Genomic DNA, 24,731 nt, shown 5'->3' with positions numbered 1-24,731 from the left:
TCAGTTCTCCATGCTTGTCGTAAGAGGCGACTAACGGGATCGGGTGGTCAGGCTCGCTGTCTTGGTTGACACCTGACATCGATCGTTGTATGGATCGATGCTAATGCTAATGATTACTGTATTGTCTGGTCCAGACTCGATTGTTTACAGACCGACGCCATGTATCTGGAATATTGCTGGGTGCGGCGTAAAACTAGACTCTCTCACTCACTATCTTATATCAGTGCCTTTTGGCTTACTGCAGAGAGACAGTCAGAAGTGATGCACTTTTCAGACCTGTACCCATTAGGTGAAACCCACGAGCATGTGTATGGTTCTACACCACCCTACGAAACCATCGCTTCCTGAACCAGTACCATATCCATTGCTAAACTTTAGAACGTGAAAGAAAAGCATTCCTGTTGAGACCGAAAGATGGCGCAATACTTCTAAAGGTGCTGTATGTGATATACTTTATCATGCTTAAAATCGTTTGTGCGAGCAAGTCTCGAGAACCATGTTGGTTGTTTTGGCAAAGATACAAAAGTCGGAAACGTCCACGACTGCGAGTTGCATTTTTTAAACATGTCAGCCGATATTATTATATGTCTTTGACGTGTGAGGCTTTGAAAGTCCATTATGATTGAGGAACTTGCTTAAATTATTGCAAGCGTATACTTAAAGTTAAGCTGTCAACTCCAAACTTTATGGTTTACGGCGAACATGGAGGATAGCTTCTAGAAATGATTAACAACTTGAATGATTATTTATTGGAATAAAGTTTTACTTTCCCCAAATAGGTTAGTGAATGTTGTGGATCGACTTGTGTATAAGCTGTATCAATGTACTAGTAGTACAACTTTCCTCTCTTAAATTCCATTAAAGCTGTACCGGAGAGAACGGGGTTAAATCACGTATGCTATCAGAAGCACTAAGGTGGAATAAATCTGATAGACCAATATTATGAGGATTGGATAGCTGACCTCCTCTTCAAAGAGTTTGTAGTGTTCTGTGTTTAAGCAGTTACATGTCATTGAACCAGCAGCTTAATCTTGACCTGATACAGATTAACAGGTAACCATCATCTCCCCACAGAAACAGGTCGATTGTACACAGTTGCCATTGCATATGTTTGTGACGAGTACAACCGATGGAGTATCACCATGGGTAACATCATCCTACCCGAGCTATCTCATATGACGGTGTTTACAACATTTGACTGTGCTCACTGAACCTAAACAAGGAGGTACTCCTATTTCGGGGAATGCTGCTGTGTTAAAGTTGTCCGGGATAGGGTCGGAGACGCCACACCTGTGAGGAGAACGGAGGCTGATGGTCTGGATACTCCGGACGTTTTATGTACATAACTAATGATGCAGTTGGTTAGGAAGATATAGACCTTGAAACAACAGGTGAGATAAGTATTAGACGCTTTGGAAAAAAGAATGATAAACAATAGCCTGCTCACTGCGTTTGTGCCACTTTATAGTTATCGACTATCAGAGACCATGTATAAAATGGGGTAAAATGTAACGTTACTCATTTTGTTACAGTTTTTCATCTGTATTCAGCGCGATGTTATTCATTGTGTGACGGTGTTTCAATTACATTCCACTGTTTCTGTTGACATTCAGTCAGGTGCGGTGTTATTCATTGAGCAATGTCAGTGTTTCATCTTTGTTCAAATGTTCCTTTGACATTCAGTAAAATGCGGTGTTACTCATTGTGTGACGGTGTTTGAAGTGTATTTGAAGTGTAAATATAGCACACACTACTCCCTTCTGTACAATTTTAAACACCTGGGCCTAGATTTTTGAAGCTTTCTTAGCGCTAAGATAGTCGTAAGTGAACTTATGACTATCTTAGCGCTAAGATCGCTTCGAAAATCTAGGCCCTGGAGCGTGTTTACACAAAGGATAGTGCTATCATGTAACAATAAACCGTTACGTTTACCCTGGTAGATTATGTGCATAACGAAAATGTAGTTCTTTGTCCCCATATTTGTAATTTGTCCTCATTTGTTTTAATCATCATGAAGAAACAGTCAACATTTTAGTTATTTTTTGGTATTTTAATTCACTTGAGTTCATACACAGGTAAGACACATAACAGTGACATTATGGCTACAGCAAGCTTTAAAGTACGGTGCAAATCGCACATGCTCGCATCAAAGCAACGTCATAACATTGCAAGTCACGCCTTGCCTATTTTTGCCAGTTGCAGCTACGTTTGGAATTAATTGTAACTTTGGAGAAAGCATGGCTCAACACACTAAAACAAATACCAGATGAATGAATCAGCATTGCATAAGATGTTATTCTGATGTCAACAAAATAATGTATACGATGAGCGATGTCCATGCACTGTTTGTTGTTTCAGACACAATGTTGAGGACTCTCCTTGTTTTGCTGACATTCACAGTGTGCCAAGGAAATGAACAGACTTGTGCCTTGCATTTTGACATGCAATATGGAGGTTTGTTCGCTGACTGTACTGGAAGAAAACTTCTACATGTTCCAGACTACCTTCCGGAAAATATAACAGCTCTGGATATGAGTGAAAATAATCTGAACATTCTCACAAATAACACATTTTACAAGTTTAGGAAGCTCATCTACCTTAATATCAACAGAAACCCGCTGTCAGAGTTTGAACCAGAGGCATTCAGGGGCTTGTTTAATCTCACTAAACTTCTCCTTGCTCGGAACAAGCTGCGATCAGACAATGTGTCTTTCCCTGAGGAAGTCTTCCGTGACCTTGTGAGTTTGCAAACTCTAAATCTTGAAAAGACTGAAATGAGTTCATATCCGGATTGGGTGTTTCCTCCTCTCGTCAAGCTCCACAGTCTGTATATCGACTCAGTTCCTGATCCTTTGTTTGGTCCAGGATTCTCCAACCTAACAAATCTGAAAGTACTCCAGATGGACTCCAGGTTTATATATGGAGGCGAATGTTCAACAGAAAAATTAAGAAATGAAACATTTCAGAGTTTAAATGAAACAAAGCTTGAGGTTTTGGTTTTAAATCATTGTGGTATAGAAGACTGTGAGCAAGGCGTTCTGGAGCCACTATTGTTTCTAAAACAGTTGGAACTAACCAACAATCAGATAGGAATCCACAACGCTTTACGTCTTCTCTATCCCTTCGTATATCTGAACATGACCAGGATTTGGTTCAATAGTACATACAAGAACAGAATGCACGATGAAAAAGACCTTGTCGATAGAAGCCTAACTAAAGAAAGCATGCATTATCTGAACAAAATATGTGTCACTGAAGTCTCTTTGAGAAGCAACCAATTATACTTAATCGAATATGCAGCAATCTACCAAGATCCATTTGAAAGTTGTTTGAAAGTTCTTGATGTGTCTGACAACATTTTTGTTGGGGATAGTGTTGCACTATTTTTCCTTTTTAGATTTTCCCACCTTGAATATTTCGATTGCAGCTTGAAGAAAATAGACGGTGACTTTCCAAGGACTCAAAGTTATGAAACATTAGGTCCAAACACAACAATAACATTGCCTCCTAAAATTAGATATTTTGGTGTAACTGCCGTTTCAGGATCTTCAGTCATCATACAAGACATTGTATTTCAAAACACACACAACCTGGAAACTGTTCTCCTGGCTTCTAACTTGTTGTTTGGTTTAATGCACATTAGGGGTTTAGAAAATGTTGGCAATGTTGATTTATCAGGAAATAAGTTTGATAATGTGTTTGATTTTCACTCATTTGAAAACGCAACACATTTGTCATTACGAAATTGCAAGTTACAATTTGCCAATAAATCCTTTAGTGAACATAGTGTATTCAGTCCTCTGAAATCAATACAATACTTGGATGTTTCAATGAATGAACTGACTGATATATCACTTCGTCCAATTTCTAATACAATCGTTCATCTAAATTTATCTCACAATGAGTTTGACATCATTCCTATTGAAACCATTGAATATCCACGGCTTATCCTTATCGACATGTCCTTTAACCTGATTGGACAGTTGGATAAAGGCACAAGATCAAAACTGGATATGTCATTTGAAAAGAACAACCTCAAACTTATTTTCAAAGGGAACACCTTTTCTTGTAGCTGTGAAAATCTCGACTTCATTCTTTGGTTGGTGGATACACCTGTCATTTACGAGACTGACAGGAACTTCCCTTGCATTCTGGATAATGGCACAATGACAGGAACTGTGGATGTGGCCCAACATCATGACAGATTGTTTCACTACTGTACAGGCAAACTGATGCTTAGCATCACAGTTACATTTATGATTGTAATGTTTACTTCAATTATTGCTGTATACATAGTCTCCAATAATCCAGTGCGATATCATAATGCTTTGCTGAAACTATTTGGGTTGGGCATCCAATATTTAACAGCCAAAGATTTTGATTTCACCTTCTTTGTTGCGTATTGCGAGGCTGACATTCCTTTCGTCTATCGGAAAGTACGACCAGAGCTGGAACTGTGTAATCAGCCTGTGCCTCTGTTTCTGAAGGATCGGGATGTTCTTCCAGGTGTTCCTATCGCCGACGGTATTATTTGCGGTATCACTAACAGTTGGAAGTCTGTTCTGGTGATTTCAGATGACTTCCTTCAATATGATTCTCAGTGGTCCCAATTTACCATTGATGCGGCCCTTTACTCGGTAACGAGTCTGATTCCTAACCGGATTTTTGTGCTACTTGTGGGCCCCGTACAGGTGGAGCACCTACCTGAGCGTCTGCTGAATGTTGTAGAGGAGAAGTGCATATTGCGTGTAGAGGATTACCAGGACGACGGAGACGGGACTCTGTGGAAGGATCTCAGATATACCGCTGGAATCTAACGTGTTGAAAGTTATTAATAAGACGTTGATGACAATTGATAATTGTGAACATATCTGCCATTGTTAGTCTGGAACAACCACCGAGTAACTGAAATCCGTGGCAACAAGAGAAGGACTAAACACAGTTCATAATTATAGGAAACATCCATTTCCACTTCCACGATTATAGACCGACATCTTATTTAAGTGATTAATGTGATCCGCGTCTTGAGATTAATGTCGATTTATGATGTCAGTTGATAGAAAGTATCTGTTTGTTTCAGCTTTAGATGTATATGTGTATAGCAATGTCCCGGTACATTTACTCTACCAAATATCCTTTGTACATGTTGACAGAAAATACGCATATAGTTTATCACTTCATTCTAGCGTCGCATGGTCTCCTATGAAACATGTAGTCCTACATACCTTTACCTATAACAAATCGACAGTGGGTTGCTGGAAGACCCGTACTGTAAACGTCAAATGTGATGATAGGTATGGATATGCATGATCTGCAAATTTAGTAATGATAAGAAATGTTCATTTTCATTTTCATGATTATAGGTCAACGTCACAATTAAATTCTAGAAACCTCAAAGTCCAGACACTCTCCACACTGTGGCCAGTTTCTGGCAAACCTGTTCAAGAATGTTCATTCCCATTTTCATTTGACCAAGATTGTATTCAAGTGATAACAGTGATGGACCTCTTAAGATTCCTGTCGATTTAGTATATCAGTTGATATAAAGAAACCGCTTGTTTCCCACAACTATTCTTTATCAGTTATAGATGTACATATGTACAACAACATTTTCCTGTATATTGGTTTGGGGTTCTTTGTTTTCATGCACAAAATGCACGTCAGTTCGTTGAGTATATTTTCCATGTTTATTGTCACAATTCATATCTAATACTTATCTGTGTGCCTTTAATGTAGAAAAGAATAATCCTTTCCAATAGTGTATTCTCATATTTCACTAGCGTATAATATTTCTATTTGTCACATGTTTAGCTTTTAGAACAAACAATAACTACATTCACAATTATAACATTATTTTAGTATAAACAACAACTACCAGGAATAAAAAAGTCTATTCTGCTAAATAATTCTTGGAACATCTCTCACCAGCCATGTTGACAGATGATAAATATTTTCTCATTTTATTCCAGGGTCCTATTGTCTCTTAAACAAACATCTGGAACATGCAGTCTAACATGCATTTAACAATATAATGCAATATAACATATGAACAGTGTGTCGCTAGAAGGCCTGTTCTGGAAATGTTAACATTTTTATAGCTATTGATGTGCATGATATCCAGTCACTACGTCTTGTAACACAACTTTTAAAATAACCTCCATCGTTTCCAGAAGGGGTTGGTCATGACATGGCTCCAAAATTACTCACATGCAGGAACAAATTAATATTTCACCAAATTTGCTGTCAACCTGGCTACAGCCTGAATATGTTGAAGGAGGCACGGGTCAGTGTGGAGTATTTGTCCCACTTATGGAATGAGTGCTAATATCATCCGTGTAGGCCTTCGCGTCCTCAAAACTGCTTGAATTGCGATTGATAAGAGGCTGGAGGGTGGCTTCCGAAATTACTTGTATTTATAAAAATCTGTCTGGAATCACTAAACTGAATTGTCCGTTCAGGTAGTGGAAACTGCCCAAATCCCTTCAATAGGTCAAACTTGGTGAGACACTTGCTTGACTGATTTTGTTGATGGAATCATTAGTTCTTGGTATTGAGTAAGAGTCAGGTTTAGCAACAGCATTCAGCCATTACATATTTTTTTGTACCATCAAAGTTTGGCACAAAGATGTAAGGTGAACTTCAGTCACTATCGATTGTTTCAATCATGTAAGCATCAAGCATGTATTGAACTCCCTTCTTTGGATTCATTCTAGTGTTACCTTCACCTGCATCAGGTAAATCCATTGACAAGGAAGCAAAATCCTGAAATATTTCTGACAGTTGAATCTTTTGATTCAAATGAATTTTACACTTTACAGCTGAGTTATCTATAACTTAAGGGCTGCAATTGACAGTGAAGCTGCCAAGTCACAAGTTCAAACAGTATCACAATTCGATAAATTAGCTAGAGGAGAAACATGGCGAAAACATCGAGTAAGTACATTTTCAAGATACTAAGAATGTAATCTTAGTGGCATGATAAAATTGTCTTTCATACGAGAGCCAGGTGTTTGTATGTCCCTCTGAACTTACTCTCTTACACAATAATGAATGAACGAACGAACGAACGAACGAACGAACGAACGAACGAACGAACGAACGAACGAACGAACGAACGAACGAACGAACGAACGAACGAACGAACGAACGAACGAACGAACGAACGAACGAACGAACGAACGAACGAACGAATGAATGTCATCCCATATATTTCCAAATAGTAAGATGCTGAAGAGTGTGACGAAACCTCTCTATAGTTACCTGAGATGCAAGATGATATGCACTGGATGGTTCAACGACGATGAGATATGCATAAACTAATACATAGACTGCTGAACCCTGAAATGACATGAGATCCCTGATCTAACGGAATAACGACAAACGAAACATAATGAAGAACTTTTCTATGAAAAATAACCTGAGCCGTAGTTTTACATGAAAGAATACACTCTCGAACATTCACCTGACTGGAAGCATGTACGGATTATGTGGGGTAGTTGGACCTTTCTTCAGTTTCTGCACGCAAGAAAGATATAGTATCATTGAAAACAATTGATTCTGGTTCTTCTACTGATGTCATCTAACCTCACATGAACATAAGCGAATGGTCATAAGCAGGCTTCTTTCAAGTGTTTTGATTTTCTTGCTCATAAGGATATTGCTCCGCATCTTCACTGTTAGATTTGTGGAAACATTTGGGAGAATATTCCTGGCGTTGATGAAAATCTAAAGAAAATAGATCCATATCATCCGTTTTGACTTTGTTTCCCTTAACTTGTATAAGCAGAAGATTAGCAGAGATAATCTGTTTCGGAAGATTATTCAGGGGATCAGGTTTATTTTACAAGGATGAACTGTGATTAAAGTACTGTCGGAAATAGACATAAAACACTGTTTTTTCGCATTCATGTCTATGATGTATGTAGTTAATATGTGAAAATATGAAATATCTGTTAAACTAAGTTCGGCCTAACTACAGTCTCAGTGGTAGGGAGATAGGAAACGTAGAAAAAGGACTTTACTGACGAGACATTTGTGCAGAAATGAGCAAAGCAGGGTTTTGTTCAAAGTCCACTGCGACTTATTTGAAACAGACCATGGTTATATGCAAATTAGTGTGCGGTGATATTGTATTACGAAAGAAACTTTTTTAAATGCTCATTTTGAAATTAGAATTAGCTTCATTATGAGCGATAGCTGACGTAAACAGTAACTTTAAGACTGAAACTGTTAAGGATGAAGCTACCATGGAGTCTCACTATCAGAATAAAAAGAAACAGGTAGGAGGGGTCTTCTCAAAAGCATAATCAGGACGGGTGTTGCAGACGGTGGTTGGGGTCGGGCTGGGAGATAGAGATATAAGCTGAGATAGATAACCCTTTCGGGGAATTAAACTGAGGAAGTAAACGGCATGTCATGACAATTTACAAATAATATCCAGTCCTGTCGATCTTCGGGTGGTCATGTCACCTATATATTTTGAGACAATTAATACGATGGCTAATTTAAGCTTTTCTATGGGTATCATACTCTTTTACATATCTCAACATAAACTTTATGACAGAAAGACACGAAAGATGTAAATCAATAGATGAGACATAGTCAACGCACATGAAAAAGCATAAAAAATATCTTTGAGATGACCCCTTGTGCCCGTAGGCAGCACATGCATTTCATGTCAGTGAGTCGACGTTCCGTCGTCATACCTTGCTGAGCGACCTAATTACCATCTATAGGCTGATGTATTGTTTTCAGCAGCTATTGGAATTTTTCTAAGTTTTGCCCAATTTTCCAGTAAACCATCCTCGATAATCTCCAGGGTATATGTTACGATCACTCTCCACATGCTATACCCTGGAGATTATCGAGGATGCAAGTAAACATGCTTTTCTGGATATCCTATTACGCATCATTTTGAACGCCCAATCAGGCCGATGTGAGTTATTTCGACATATGCTATTTGCAATTGTGTAACTTTTAGTGATACAGTGTAAAAGCCAAAAAAACATTATTCCTATTTCCGACAGTACTTTAACTGTGATGATATGTGTGGTGTCTAGCGATATAATATTGCAGAAATATTACTGACACTCACTGTGATAAAGGGCCCGGGGGACCAACTTAACACTCTAAGAATATCACATCACTTTTTCGACTTGTTATATGACAATGCTTAACACCGTATAGTGCGTGCTTTGAATGTAGATATGCAAAGCCCCCTTGACAAACTTGAAGCGGATTTACTGCACATGCACATACGGATATTCTGTTAAACCTTCGTGAATAACCATGAATAAGAAAGGCGCCCAGAATACTCTCTAATTTTAGCCTAGAGCTTTGACTTAATATATTTTTCTAGGGTCACGAGGGAGACTATATCCTTGATATGCTACAGTGGCTTGGTAACAACTGAGTCTTGCAGACAGAATCTGGTGATGGGCCACACATCAGCGTAACATTACCGGGCACTCTGGTGAAACTGAAATCAATACCTTAAGTTATTTATGTGTTGAGTAAAGAACATCATTTTTTAAATATCTTATTACAACACAGTGGTGGTAGTTAACGGCTGGTACACCAGGAACATGGCAGTCATGTCGTCAGGTCTGAGTCACCTGATATTTACACCTGAATGCACAATCGTTGGTATCAAATGACTGTTCAGACCGAGCTGGTATTCATGATCCTGTTTCGTCGAACGCTGCATTGTTAACTTCGCTGGGTAAACGGACGGATGACTATCGATGGATGAGGGACATATTATATAACCGAACTGACATATCATATTCTGAACTCCAGCCGGCCATACTGACATACACCTTACACTAACAGGTGAGATACATAGATGCTTTGATAAACCAAGAAAGAATTATATCTATAATTAGGATATAGTTATGTTAATAATAGAAGTAGATCCCTATGATCTACAGAAATATGTTCTAAACACCGTTGTCCGATTCTGTCATTACCATAGCTATGTGTTCATGAGTTAGTATCAGTTAGTGATGAGTGAGTGAGTGAGTGAGTGAATTAAGATTAAGAGTCACATCGACAATATTTCAGCCATACCTTGACTAAAACTAAATATACATTAATGATAAGAAAATAATAAATTTAAATTCTGTCAACTAAGGACAGTAAAGCAATGAGCATATCAAAGATAGAGACATAAATTTAGCATATAATTAAAAAAATTTATGATATTATTCAGGAGAATACAATATATAGGACGGATTATAGGTCACCAGCAACTGAAGGCAGATCACCAAACTAGGGACCATTGGGACTTACAGCAGTTTGTGGTAATACCAGATGTACATATAAGACTTCACTGAAACCAAATGTGTAGGAAGACAATTACTGAATACCTACGGAAGCGTAGTAGGGCCACGGTGAAATTGTTTTTTGGTCTTACTATCTCCTACGTAGGACTTAGTATCTCCTACGTAGGACTTAGTATCTCCTACGTAGGACTTAGTATCTCCTACGTAGGAGTTAGTATCTCCTACGTAGGACATAGTATCTCCTACGAAGGATATAGTATCTCCTACGTAGGACTTAGTATCTCCTACGTAGGACTTAATTTCACTTACGTAGGACTTAGTATCTCCTACGTAGGACTTAATATTTCCTACGTAAGACATAGTATCTCCTACGTAGGACTTAGTATCTCCTACGTAGGAGATACTATCTCCTACGTAGGACATAGTATCTCCTACGTAGGACTTAATATCTCCTACGTAGGACTTAGTATCTCCTACGTAGGACATAGTATCTCCTACGTAGTACTTAATATTTCCTGTAGGAGATGATCGATATACGTTTATATGGATTAATCTGAAACGGTCGACTTAAAGGCATACAATCTCCTGTTTCACTGTTTCAGTCACTGTAAGAGTCTACAGTCATTCGTTTCATTCACTATTAGAGTCTACAGTTATGTGTTTCAATTTACTATTAGAGTCTACTGTTTCCTTCACTATTAGAGTCATGTGTTCAACTAATTGTTGCACATTAGTATTGTGTTGGACTGACTGTTATACTTTACTGCCTTGCGGTTCAGTTTGCTCTACTATTACGCGTTGCAGTTAGTTCACTGTTATATGTTGCACTTTGCTACACTTTACTATTATGCATTGGATATTTCAGAGGTCGTTGCACATGAATCATAATCTGCGTGTACAGACGTGTCTTAGACTATAGGTGGCAATCTATGTGTACGTATCCCCTTATATTTATACAAATAACTATAATGACAATTCTTTGCCCCCTTGAATTTTGTATTGTTTTACGCCGCACTCAACACTTGTCCACCCCAGTCAAGTCATCCTGTAAACAATTACGAATAAAACCGCAAACGAGCGTTGCATCCGATCCAACCTAGCCCCATCAAGACAAACAACAACTTGCGGAGGTCGTGTTATAACCCGAGTTTCATATCACAACCTCACCCCAACCATCCCACCCCCCTCTGTGTGTGTGTGTGTGTGTGTGTGTGTGTGTGTGTGTGTGAATAGATGTATGTGTGATAGATTAAACATAACCATAACCAAACCTCCATAACTGCAATTAGAACAGGGTCCACGTCACCCTAACGTAATACACACACAATAACACTGTACAGTAACACTGCGTTAGTGCCATGAATATTCACTGACTCACATTTCGACTATCTAACGTCCTGCATAGCCAAACATTTCTCAACTTAATAACCATCCTTAAAAAGGATATATTAAGTCCTACGTAGGAGATATTAAGTCCTACGTAGGAGATACTAAGTCCTACGTAGGAGATAGTATGTCCTACGTAGGAGATATTAGTGAGTGAGTGAGTTGAGTTTTACGCCGCACTCAGCAATATTCCAGCTATATGGCGGCGGTCTGTAAATAATCGAGTCTGGACCAGACAATCCAGTGATCAACAGCATGAGCATCGATCTGCGCCATTGGGAACCGATGACATGTGTCAACCAAGTGAGCGAAACTGACCACCCGATCCCGTTAGTCGCCTCTTACGACAAGATAGTCGCCTTTTTATGGCAAGCACATGGGTTGCTGAAGACCTATTCTACCCCGGTTCTTCACGGGTCGTAGGAGATATTAAGTCCTACGTAGGAGATACTAAGTCCTACGTAGGAGATAGTATGTCCTACGTAGGAGATATTAAGTCCTACGTAGGAGATAGTATGTCCTACGTAGGAGATATTAAGTCCTACGTAGGACTTAGTATCTCTACGTAGAGTCCTACGTAGGACATACTAAGTCCTACGTAGGAGATACTAAGTCCTACGTAGGAGATAGTATGTCCTACGTAGGAGATACTAAGTCCTACGTAGGAGATATTAAGTCCTACGTAGGAGATAGTGACCCCCCAAAAACTTTTCATCGTGGCCCTACTACGCTTCCGTAAATACCTGATACATAAATGCATGAGTAGTAATAATTTAATCCCCGATAAATTTGTAACAGGCAAGAATCTTAGCGCAAAACGCCACTTCACGACTCACAATGGTATACGGTATTGTAAACCAATAGTGAGTGTTTTGCACAATCTGATTCGTTAATTACCCTTGTCGAATAGTGTTCGACATACCTGAAAATGATTGCCTAACACCGCCGTCGGTTTTAAACAAAATTTGCCTATGTTGAATTGCAATGAATCCCGGAAATTGAACAAACTACTTATCTTCTAATTTCACCAGCTGGTGAGGTTCGATATGGTACAAATCACCAACAAACTTGCTTTCAGAGTTTCTACTTATCAATAAAAATTAATAACGATTTAGTGATCAAAACACATGTCTGCCTCTTTCATACCAAAGATCTAATATTTAGAAATTCTTGAATTACACTTGAAAATGGCATTCCTCGTCCCATTGGGTGGTACCACCGGGTAAAAATATCTTGCTTTTGTTTTGCATCCTCACTCACTTTCGTTGTTGACGCCTGAGTTCACTCGAGGACATACCGACCCAGAGGCGATATAAACTGGTATCAATTTCGTAGGTATATTGTTTGTGTTGACTGTTTCATATGCGTTTCTGTCCCGATGTTCCTACCGTTGTACATGTATAGTGTTTGACTAGGCGTGATAAAGTGATAAGATAAGAACAGACCGTGTCATTTGTTCTAAATTCTAAGTGAGTGAGTTAGTTTGGCACTCAGCAATATTCAGGCTATATGGCGGCGGTCTGTAAATAATCGAGTCTAGACCAGACATTCCAGTGATCAATAACATGAACATCGATCTGCAAAACTGGGAACAGATGACATGTGTCAAACAAGTCTGACCACCCGATTCCGTTAGTCGCCTCTTACGACAAGCATGGGTTACTGAAGGCCAATTCTAAGCCGGACCTTCACGAGTTCTAAATTCTAAATTGAATATTTGTATGTGCATAATATGTACATATTTGTTTAACAATGCAGATTTTACGATTAAATAACGTTTGTTATTATCAGAGACAAAAGTAAATGTAACATGGACTATTTTGGTAATCATGTGAATGAATTGTGGGATTTGAAACGGAGGTAGAGAGTTGGAATTGCACGAGATTTGGAAGAAGCTTGACATATCCATGAATGGTCACAATGGTCACTTTAAAAGTATAGACAACCAGATCATGTCCACTCGATGCAGCCTTAAGGGGTGCAAAACTCCCTCTGGAACCTCGTCCATAGAAACACCAGTTGGCAATATTAAATCAAGTTATAGACCGCCATCCCCCTCTAATTGTCCCCATGACTTTTATCGAGGTTTAATGCCTTCATTGTCCCCAGTACTTTCATCGAGGTTAGAGCATTTATTGTCCTATGACTTTCACCAACGTTTATTGCATTCATTGTCATTTCATTAACGTTTAGTGCATTCATTGTGTCCCGTTTAGTGCATTCATTGGGACTTTCATCAACGTTTAGTTCATTCTTAGTCCCCAGGACTTTCATCAACGTTTAGTGCATTCATTGTCCCCTGGACTTTCATCAACGTTTAGTGTATTCATTGTCCTCGGGACTTTCATCAGCGTTTAGTGCATTCTTTTTCCCCAGGACATTCATCAACGTTTAGTGTATTCATTGTCCTCGGGACTTTCATCAACGTTTAGTGCATCCATTGTCCCCAGGACTTTCATCACCGTCAAGTGCATTCATTGTCTTCAGGAACTTCATCAGCGTGTAGTGCATTCATTGTCCCCAGGACTTTCATCAGCGTTTAGTGCATTCATTGTCCCCAGGACTTTCATCAACGTTTAGTGCATTCATTGTCCCCAGGACTTTCATCAACGTTTAGTGCATTCATTGTCCCCAGGACTTTCATCAACGTTTAGTGCATTCATTGTCCTCAGGACTTTGTCCCCAGGACTTTCATCAACGTTTAGTGTATTCATTGTCCTCGGGACTTTCATCAACGTTTAGTGCATTCATTGTCCTCGGGACTTTCATCAACGTTTAGTGCATCCATTGTCCCCAGGACTTTCATCAACGTTTAGTGCATTCATTGTCCCCAGGACTTTCATCAACGTTTAGTGCATTCATTGTCCCCAGGACTTTCATCAACGTTTAGTGCATTCATTGTCCCCAGGACTTTCATCAACGTTTAGTGCATTCATTGTCCCCAGGACTTTCATCAACGTTTAGTGCATTCATTGTCCTCAGGACTTTGTCCCCAGGACTTTCATCAACGTTTAGTGCATTCATTGTCCCCTAGACTTTCATCAATGTTTAGTGCATTCATTGTCCTCGGGACTTTCATCAACGTTTAGTGCATTCATTGTCCTCGGGACTTTCATTAACGCTTAGTGTATTCATTATCACAAGGACTTTCATCAACGTTTAGTGCATTCATTGTCCCGTGGACTTTCATCAACGTTTAGTGCATTCATTGTCCCCTGGACTTTCATCAACGTTTAGTGTATTCATTGTCCCCAGAATTTTCATCAATGTTTAGTGCATTTATTGTCCTCAGGACCTTCATGAACGTTTAGTGTATTCATTGTCCTCGGAACTTTCATCAACGTTTAGTGCATTCATTGTCCCCAGGACTTTCATCAGCGTTTAGTGCATTCATTGTCCCCAGGACTTTAGTCAACGTTTAGTGCATTCATTGTTCCCCGGACTTTCATCAACGTTTAGTGCATTCATTGTCCCCTGGACTTTCATCGATACTAAGTGCATTCATTGTCCCTAGGACTTTATCGACGTTTAGTGTGTTTTCATAACGGCGAGTTGGTACCGCCAATATGCTTCATTAATGTCACTACATTGTATGGCTAACTCTGAAAACGGCACACAAACGACACGATTTTGATGTTGACGTGGCGCGATCTTAGATCAATGAATTGTATTAGTATCTTTGCTCAGTTTCAATGTGATTTTGTCACTTGATGAACAAATGAAACAAACAAACATCTAGCTTAAAACAAGATCAGCATGATGATTAAAGTATGTCATTGCAATAGTAGTGAGTGAGTGAGTTTAGTTTTGACGCTGCTTTTAGCATTATACCAGCAATATCACGGCGGGGGACACCAGAAATAGGCTTCACACATTGTACCCATGTATTGCGATAGTAAATAGTATCAGTGTGCATGTTTGATGTTTAGTGCCGCTCTTCCACAATTATCTGTAAAACATCTGGAACGGAGAAACCAGTGACTGAAATTATGACATATCTACGCCATCCGTTATGTTCACCTGCTATCACTGGCACTGTCTGACCACCTGACTAATGCTTTTGCGAAATGCATTAATGAATGCTGCTTGGGACCTATTACTTGAAAGTATACGGGTGTGTTAGTAATGGCAGACATATAACACGAAGTTCATCTGGTAACTGGAGTTATAGTTGAAAATAAAACTATTTTATTTGATATTAAAACTGACAGCTTAACCTACTTAGGCTTGATTTGCAGGTAAAGGGACATAACTCTTGGGAACTTAATTTCCCCAGCCTTCACCTCTGGTCCAAGGGAGATAACCCTTTTTATTAAGGTGCTAAGGGCCTTGTTTATGTTTGTTAATGAGCTAAGGGGCATGACAGTTTCAAGGTCACCTTGGAACCATAGCAGACGAAAATAATATGCAGTGAGAATTTGCAGTAAAAAGAAATGGAAGACACAGATTCCTTCTGTATCAGTGAGTGGGGTTCTTTATCAGGACTGAGTAGCATTACTCTGGACATTCTTTCCAAGGAAGAAATTGTGTCAAAGCAGTGTTTATTGAGATTATCAACAGATGATGTGCTTGAACTGAAACTGCCTCTTGGGCAACGTAATGCTCTTTTGGAAGCTGTGAAATTGCTGCGGCAACCTTCAACCACTACATTTCAGCAAGAATGTGGAACTAATATTGACAGCAGTGCTGGAGTAACAACTAGGGATTTGTCTAAGATGGTTGAACTCAATGACTTACTAAAGGGAATGTCTGACCTCCATTTAAAAGACTATCTGAACTTCAATAAATGTGAAGAAGAGATCTGTGCCAAGGACAAATCACGGAAAGGTGAGAAACCCCATTTGATACCAGACTTTATCACTAAACCAAAATCATCTGTATCCAGTGATGAAACTCCCATTTTTAGTGAGGGTGACAATAAGCTGTTCATGAGAAGTAACTCTAAGCCAACGCCAGAACAAGTCTCCTTATCTCAGTGGATTTCTGCTAATGCTAGGATATTACGCAAGCTAGTCGATGAGGGTAAAACTGACATGACTGGAGTAAAATCTTACCTGGATTACACTGCTCAGATTGGCGACTTTGCGCAGACCTACACCACACAGTCAATAATGTTACTTGATGACAAACATAGAAGGCGACTATCAGATGAAGGTAGCACAAGTTGGAATTGTGTAAATTTCCATGACATGTTCTACTACCTAGAAAAGAAATCTACTGCACCAAGCACAAGAAAGCCTCCCACAAGTTCAGCTCCTCATCATAGGAACAGACAAGTAGATCAGTTTGGGAAACTGATATGCATTAACTTCCAACACCCTTCTGGTTGTAAGTTTCCAAACTGTAAATACAGTCACACATGCCTTGTACCAGGATGCAATGAGAAACACCCACAGTTCGAACATCGCAAGGACAAGGAGGTGCCTCCTCGTTTTCGTCCCTCCATGTATTGATAGCCCCCTGGGTAAATGCTTGCCAACTTGGCAAGCTGAACTGAAGAATGACAAAGACTCAGAATTCATCCTTGATGGTGTTGTTAATGGTTTTCGGATTATTTCTCAGGATGCAGAACTTAAGCCTGTTAGGTGTAAAAACTATAAATCAGCTACAGATGAACATTCAAAAGCATTAGTTGAGAAACAGATTATTCAGGAAATTGAATGTGGAAACTATCTTCCATGTAAAAAAAACCTGTGACTATTATCAGTAGTTTAGGAGCCATTCCCAAAAGTGATGGCAAGGTAAGACTGATCCATGACTGTAGCAGACCAGTTGGTTACAGCCTTAACTCACATGCTACTACTACCAGCTTTACATATGAGACTATAGATAATGCCTTGAAACTGCTACCCCCCGGAGGATATATGGCCAAAGTTGACTTAAAACATGCCTACCGCAGTGTACCCATACATCCGGATTGCTATGCAGCTACTGGGTTATCATGGACTTTTTCAGGTGGAATAATACCTAACTATTTTGTGGACACAAAACTTCCCTTCGGTGCCTCGATGAGCCCACAGGTTTTCAATCGTCTTTCTACAGCTATATCGAGGATGATGAAACGTAGAGGGTTTGTGATAGTTGCCTACATGGATGATTTTTTGATCATTGGTAAATCAGAAGCAGAGTGTCAAAACGGTTATGATACCCTACTTACCCTGCTAGTTAATCTTGGATTTACAATTAACTATGAAAAAGTGGAAGCACCGTGTCAGAAGCTGGTATTTCTGGGAATTGAAATAGACAGTGTGGCAAAACATTATCATTACCTCATGATAAACTAGATTCGTTGAAAGTTCTTCTGAGGTCCTGGTCCAGTAAGAAGAAAGCAACAAAACGTGAACTTCAAGTGCTTGTGGGAAAACTTAACTGGGCATCTCGTGTTGTGTATGGTGGACGTACTTTTCTTCGTCGTCTAATCGATATCATGAACTCTTTAAAGCGCAGCTCACATCATGTGCGACTGTCACAGTCCTCTAGAAAAGATATTCAGTGGTGGATAACCTTTTGCAAAACCTTCAATGGTACCTGCAGCTTCCTAGATGCTATTCCGGTGCCCGTGCATGATTTCTCCACTGATGCTTGTTCTACTGGTGGCGCAGCATATTACAAGAATGACTGGTTCTACTGCAGCTGGGAATCTGATTTTCCCAATATGTCGAATGAACACATCAACTTGAAAGAACTATTTGTTGTATATCTTTCAGCTAAGCGCTGGTGCAAGAGATGGCGCAATAAACGCATTGTTGTTTACACTGACAATGTCACTGCAAAAGCATGCATCAATAAGGGAACTTGCAGTAATCCTCTTGCAATGTCGTGGCTTCGTGACTTGTTTTGGCTGTCGGCGGTGCATAATTTCCGTCTATCAGCTAGACATATCCCTGGTGTCCTTAACTTCGCAGCCGACTCGTTGAGCCGACTACATGATCCTAGTCATCTAAGCAAAGCAGTGCCTTACCTTCAGGCATTACCTCATGACTGTGGTTCATGTAATTCCTTGACCATGCTGATGATCTGGGACCAACATATGACTGATAGGGCATTTACTTTTTTGCAGGCCCAGTGGGAGAACAATGGACACTGCTTAGATCTGAATTGTTGCAGCTAAAAAGTCATTGTTATGCGGATTCAACTAAAAGGACGTACTCATCAATGAGGTCAGCATACCTGCGTTTTTGCCTCTACTTTGGATTGAGACCTGTGCCAGCGGATACACTAACCATCCTACTGTATGTAGTGTTTCTCGGGCGGACACTGAAAGCAACCAGTATCCCCAATTATGTGAATGTTGTGCGCCTTATGCATGTGGAAGTTGGACTCCCAAACCCGACAGATAACTGGGAGTATAAACTCCTACTCAGGGGTGTCAACCGGTTGAAAGGTGTACCACCCAAACAGAAGTTGCCTATCACTGTTCACATCTTTCAGGAAATTCGTAACAGGATCAATACATCTATTGCCTTCTATAAGGCATTCTGGGCAGCCTGTGTTATTGCCTTCTTCGGCTTTCTCCGTAAATCTACATTGTTGCCCCGGAAAGAGAGCGATACCCCCTCTCATTGTCTCCTCATGTGTGATGCTAGCTTGTCTGATGACAAAAAATCTGCAACCATAGTGATCAGACACACCAAGACAATTCAGTTTGGACAAAGAGTACTCAGGTTGCCCCTCCACTGGATTCCGGGTTCACCCCTGTGTCCAGTGAAAGCTCTAGACAACTTACTCCAGCTGTTTCCACCGTCCATCTCACAACAAGGTATTCCACTTTTTTCCTACTTGGACAATCATAGAAACATTAAGTGCCTGACTACAATACCTTTGTGAGCACCCTCAAGAAAATCTTGACTGTATGTGGATACAAGGCAGATGACTTTAGCGGACATTCCTTCCGACGAGGAGGTTGCACATTTGCCTTTAAAGCTGGACTGTCAGCACCGTTCATTAAACTGAGAGGTGACTGGAGATCCAATGCATATGAACGTTACATCACTTTAGATGATGAGTTACATGAGAGAGTGTCGCAAGTGCTCAGTTTGTATGTACTTTCTAGTTAACTGATCTTTGGGGGTTTGGAGGAAATTGCAGTGTTCGTACTGATTAATTACATGTTTGGATTTGTTAATGTTGTCAAGTTAAAATAAACTTGACCCTTTTCCCCCCCAAAGATCAGTTGTTGTGTTATCATTAGTATTGTTACACGTTTTGATAAACTATGGAAGGTTTAAGTTGAAAATAAAACTATTTTATTTGATATTAAAACTGACAGCTTAACCTACTTAGGCTTGATTTGCAGGTAAAGGGACATAACTCTTGGGAACTTAATTTCCCCAGCCTTCACCTCTGGTCCAAGGGAGATAACCCTTTTTATTAAGGTGCTAAGGGCCTTGTTTATGTTTGTTAATGAGCTAAGGGGCATGACAGTTTCAAGGTCACCTTGGAACCATAGCAGACGAGAATACCCGCCCTTGCCCACCCTTTTTTATGGTTTATGCTGTCTCCTGTATAATAAATTGCATGTTTGGGATTTGCAATGTTGCAATATTCATACCTATTCAGTGTATACCTATGTCTAGGTTGAAGTATCTCCTCATGGAGGAAATTGCAGTGTTCGTACTGATTAATTACATGTTTGGATTTGTTAATGTTGTCAAGTTAAAATAAACTTGACCCTTTTCCCCCCCAAAGATCAGTTGTTGTGTTATCATTAGTATTGTTACACGTTTTGATAAACTATGGAAGGTTTAATTTTTTAGAAAAAAACAATAGGATCCTTATTCTGATTAATAACGTCTCAAGTCTCCATACAAGATGCCAGCCTGGTCGAGCAGAGATAATATTCGCGACGCAGATAAGTTATTCCCCGAAAAAACTGGTGAATTATTATGTACTAGTCACGGCAATGTATGTTCCTCAGTGTTTGGTTATGGAAATAGCTACATATGTGGTACTTGGTCATAGCCTTAGAATGACATCTTGTCAGCCAATGAGAATACAGACCAACTTTCACGGCACATACTACTGACAAATAGCGAGTCTGATGCTGACGTGCGTAATTGGACAAAATTGAAAAAAATGAAAGCAACAAGTACTTCATGATTTGCAGTTGTATTCGGCAATGGTTCGGGTAGAATGCAGCATTTAGCGCTCCAAACCGAAAAGAACGTTATAGTGAAACATTTTCAAGCTCATGTGAAATCTCTTACTGATTTTGATAATATATATCTCATGGGTACCAGTCGAACTGCCCCAGCTACAAAATGCCCCAGCAAACTTGGTCATTCATACTAATTTGGTCAAATTTATTTAAAATGTTTAAATATATGCCGTAAATGCATAGTTTTTGTCAACTTTGATGTTATGATCTTTTTATAAAAATTATTAGGAAGTAATATTTCTGATAAATGTTCCATTAGTAAACTCATAACTATACATATACTTTTATATGAAGAGCTAATCTCAAAGTTGACAAAACTATGAATTTATGGCCTATATTTAACCATTTTAAACAAATTGGGGCATTTTGATTACCCCCTGGGGCAATTTGACCAAAACTCCAGGGCAATTTGACCAAATTTGCTGGTGCAATTTGTAGCTGGCGCAATTCGACTGGTAATCGGACTTGATTTAATTTATGTTATAAATACCACTGACAGTAAGTTGTAACAGGGAATGATGGAGTATAAATGAGCCTCGTGGGTACTTCTTCCTTCTTCAGCCAAGCTTTGGGATTTTCATACCCCATGTGTGCATGTCTCTTTCATATGCGTCCCACTCGGAATGATCGGAGCATTTCTCCTGCCTAAATCTGTCTCTTTACTTGGAAAACGGAAGAAATGGTGGCTCTTTCCATTGTTCGATGATTCTGTGCATCCCCACGCAACGGAATACACCATCGTACCATTTACAAAAACGACAGAAACAACACAATTTGTATTACTGTAGCGCTTGTGCTTTGGCAATATGGCGGACGCTAGTCACATATGAGGTCCCGAGCAGAAAGGTCACGTGATTTCCAGCGGAATATGCATAATGGCCGAAGCTCAGATAACAGAAACTGTTTTCACGATAAAAACATAATAAATCATATTTTTGAAATAAAAATTGGGGTACATGTTTCTGATGACTTTATCTTTTACCCAGTAAATTATTACAGTTGTCTAGTATTCTCCTTTAACTATATCAAACTTCTCTTCCAGGTCATCATGCTGAAGGAGTGGATAGTCCTACTGACTCTGGGCTATTGCCAAGGGAAGAAACCTGTTTGTAGCCTGCACACAGACCAACGATATGGTTTGTTTGCTGATTGCAAAGGGAGACAATTGGAACACCTTCCAAATGATCTTCCATGTAATATAACCGCACTTGACATGAGTGAAAATGGTCTAACCAGTTTGAGCAGTGGTGCATTTCAGAAGTTCTCAAATCCCACTTATCTGAATCTTAATTCAAACTTACTCTCAAAATGGACACTGGTGTCTTCAGGGGCTTGTTTAATCTGACAGTGTTGTCGTTTGCCAAGAACAAACTTGGCGATGAATCTTTCCCTGAGAATATTTTCAAAGACCTTAATAAATTGCATACATTAAATCTTGAAAAAAATAGTATGACATCATATCCGGATCGGGTGTTTCCTCCTCTTACAAGCCTTCATAGTCTATATTTAGACTCAATTCCAGAGCCTGTGTTCGGTTCCGGATTCTCCAAACTCTCAACTTTAAAGGTTCTTCAAATGGACTCAAGATTTGTCTATGGTGGAGACTGTTCAGTAGAAAAACTTACAAATAAATCATTCCAGAGTTTAAATGAAACCAAAGTAGAAAGTTTGATTTTGAACCACTGCCATATAACACACTGTGAAACTGGTGTTTTGAAGCCACTAATGTTTTTGAAACATTTGGAACTGGATAGGAATTCAGAAGAGTTTACACCTCCTGTTTCCCTTTGTAGGCAGAAACATGAGTAGAATCTGGCTCAATGGATCACATACCTCTCCATTGCGGCATAAGGCTGACATTGATGAGCGTGTACTTACCTCAAAGAGCACAAGGTATTTGACACAAATATGTTTATCAAGATTATCATTGCGACATAATGGAATATACATGATTGAAGCTGGCTCTATCAATAAAACTCCTTTCAGGGAATGCATTGAAGTGTTTGATATATCTGAAAACTTCCTTGTTGGGGATGTTGGCATTTTATTTATTTTGACGGTATTTTCACGTTTGAAGTATTTTGATGTCAGCTATCAGCGACAGGTATATGACGTACCAAGCCAAACCATGTTAACATCTCCAATGGCGTTACTTGCTAGTGGTGCAGATGTTGAGTTTGATGTAACTTTTTACAATACGGACAACTTGAAGACCTTTCTATTTGGTTTTAACAAAGCATCTGTCAAACGTGTATATGGTTTGGAACATGTGTATAACGTTGATGTTTCAGGGAACGACTTTGGCGCCATAAGCTATGACTTTTTCCAAGCTTTCTCGAATGTTAAAAAGCTTTCTATTAGAAACTGCAACTTACAAAATGCTAACTACACATTTACAAAGACTGATATGTTTAAGGAACTGGAAGAAATCCAGAATTTAGACGTGTCATCAAATGGCCTCAGAAACTTCCCAATTATACCAAATCCAGGAAAATTAATTGAACTGAATCTGTCTCACAATGTTTTTGATAATATCCCCATAGTGTTTGTCAATTACACTAGTCTTATTCTTCTGGATATGTCTTTTAACTTGATAGGAGAACTAAGTAAGGATGTTAGATCTAAACTCGATGTGGCTGCTGGACGGAATAGCAAGATGAAGATCAAGGTCCAAGGAAATATATTTTCTTGTGGTTGTGAAAATTTGGACTTCATCTTGTGGTTGATGGACACAACAGTGATATACGAATCAGACCGAAACTTCCCTTGTATACAGGACAATGGCACGACCACGGGAACTGTAGATGTGGCTAGGAATAATAGAAATATACATCGCTACTGTACAGGCAAATTGAGTCTAAGTCTCACGATCACATTCATGACAATGTTTGTCACATCCATAATCATGACATATATTGTCTCCAAGAATTCAACTAGATACCGCAACATTGCAATGAGACTATTGGGATTTGGTGTTCAATACCTGACTCCCAAAGAGTTTGATTTCACATTCTTTGTCGCGTATTGTGAGGCTGACATTCCTTTCGTCTATCGGAAAGTACGACCAGAGCTGGAACTGTGTAATCAGCCTGTGCGTCTTTTCCTGAAGGATCGGGATGTTCTTCCAGGTGTTCCTATCGCCGACGTTATTATTTGCGGTATCACTAACAGTTGGAAGTCTGTTCTGGTGATTTCAGATGACTTCCTTCAAGATTGTTCTCAGTGGTCACACTTTACCATTGATGCAGCACTTTACTCGGTAACGGATCTGATTCCTAACCGGATCATTGTGTTACTTGTGGGTCCCGTACAGGTGGAAGACCTACCTGAGCGTCTGCTGAATGTGGTGGAAGAGGAGTGCATATTACGTGTAGAGGATTACCAGGACGGGGACGGTACTCTGTGGAAGGATCTAAGAAAAACTGCTGTAATCTAAAGGGATGAAATTAAGACATTGGGATGGCAGCAACACACAAACATATTGCTATATTCAGCCAGTGAACAGATGACCCGATGCCCAACATGTCATGTTGTAATGTATTCTGCCTTAGGATGAAATGCACATCTGAAGTGAGGTTATATTGATTGTATTGAGGAGTTCAATTACTGACTCATTGTGTACGCCGTTCTTAAGAATTTTAACAGTAACGAATCATTTTAGCAGTGTCATAACGTACCACTAAAGAAATATATATATATACACACACACATACATACATACATGCACACACACATACACACACACACACACACATATATATATGTCCATCTTGTCAGATTCTGTAACACATTCTGAGTGATTGATCACGGTTTCAACAAGACACTTTCATGTGTTTGTAATTCTTTATATATATGTGTATGACTTGTTTATGTTCTGCTGATAAATGCAATAGTTTACATTATAG

At 39.4% G+C, this 24,731-nt stretch overlaps 1 protein-coding gene across 3 annotated transcripts; it reads left to right on the top strand.

Moving 5' to 3' along the window:
• Positions 1-1,315: 1,315 nt before the first annotated feature.
• On the top strand, positions 1,316-24,418 carry LOC124286645 (slit homolog 2 protein-like). 3 transcript variants are annotated; one of them, XM_046723048.1, is made up of 3 exons: positions 1,316-1,391; positions 21,869-21,962; positions 23,424-24,418. In XM_046723048.1, exons 2-3 carry the CDS (start codon positions 21,875-21,877, stop codon positions 24,260-24,262), a joined length of 927 nt encoding a protein of 308 aa, XP_046579004.1. In that variant the 5' UTR covers positions 1,316-1,391; positions 21,869-21,874; the 3' UTR covers positions 24,263-24,418. The 3 variants fall into 3 exon arrangements, with proteins under 3 accessions (XP_046579004.1, XP_046579001.1, XP_046579003.1); XM_046723047.1 differs by lacking the exon at positions 1,316-1,391 and adding an exon at positions 9,278-9,831; XM_046723045.1 differs by lacking the exons at positions 21,869-21,962; positions 23,424-24,418 and adding an exon at positions 2,359-5,141.
• Positions 24,419-24,731: the final 313 nt, after the last annotated feature.

This window comes from Haliotis rubra, unplaced genomic scaffold (genome assembly GCF_003918875.1).
Source record: "Haliotis rubra isolate DU_JTF1 unplaced genomic scaffold, ASM391887v1 Scf389, whole genome shotgun sequence".
NCBI classification, from domain to species: Eukaryota; Metazoa; Mollusca; class Gastropoda; order Lepetellida; family Haliotidae; genus Haliotis; species Haliotis rubra.
The sequence above is the reverse complement of the archived record's forward strand: the minus strand, read 5'-3'. Positions and strand labels throughout refer to the sequence as shown.

Excerpts from the sequence above, each read along its gene's own strand:
- LOC124286645 (XM_046723045.1), top strand. The coding sequence starts at position 2,364 with ATGTTGAGGACTCTCCTTGTTTTGCTGACATTCACAGTGTGCCAAGGA.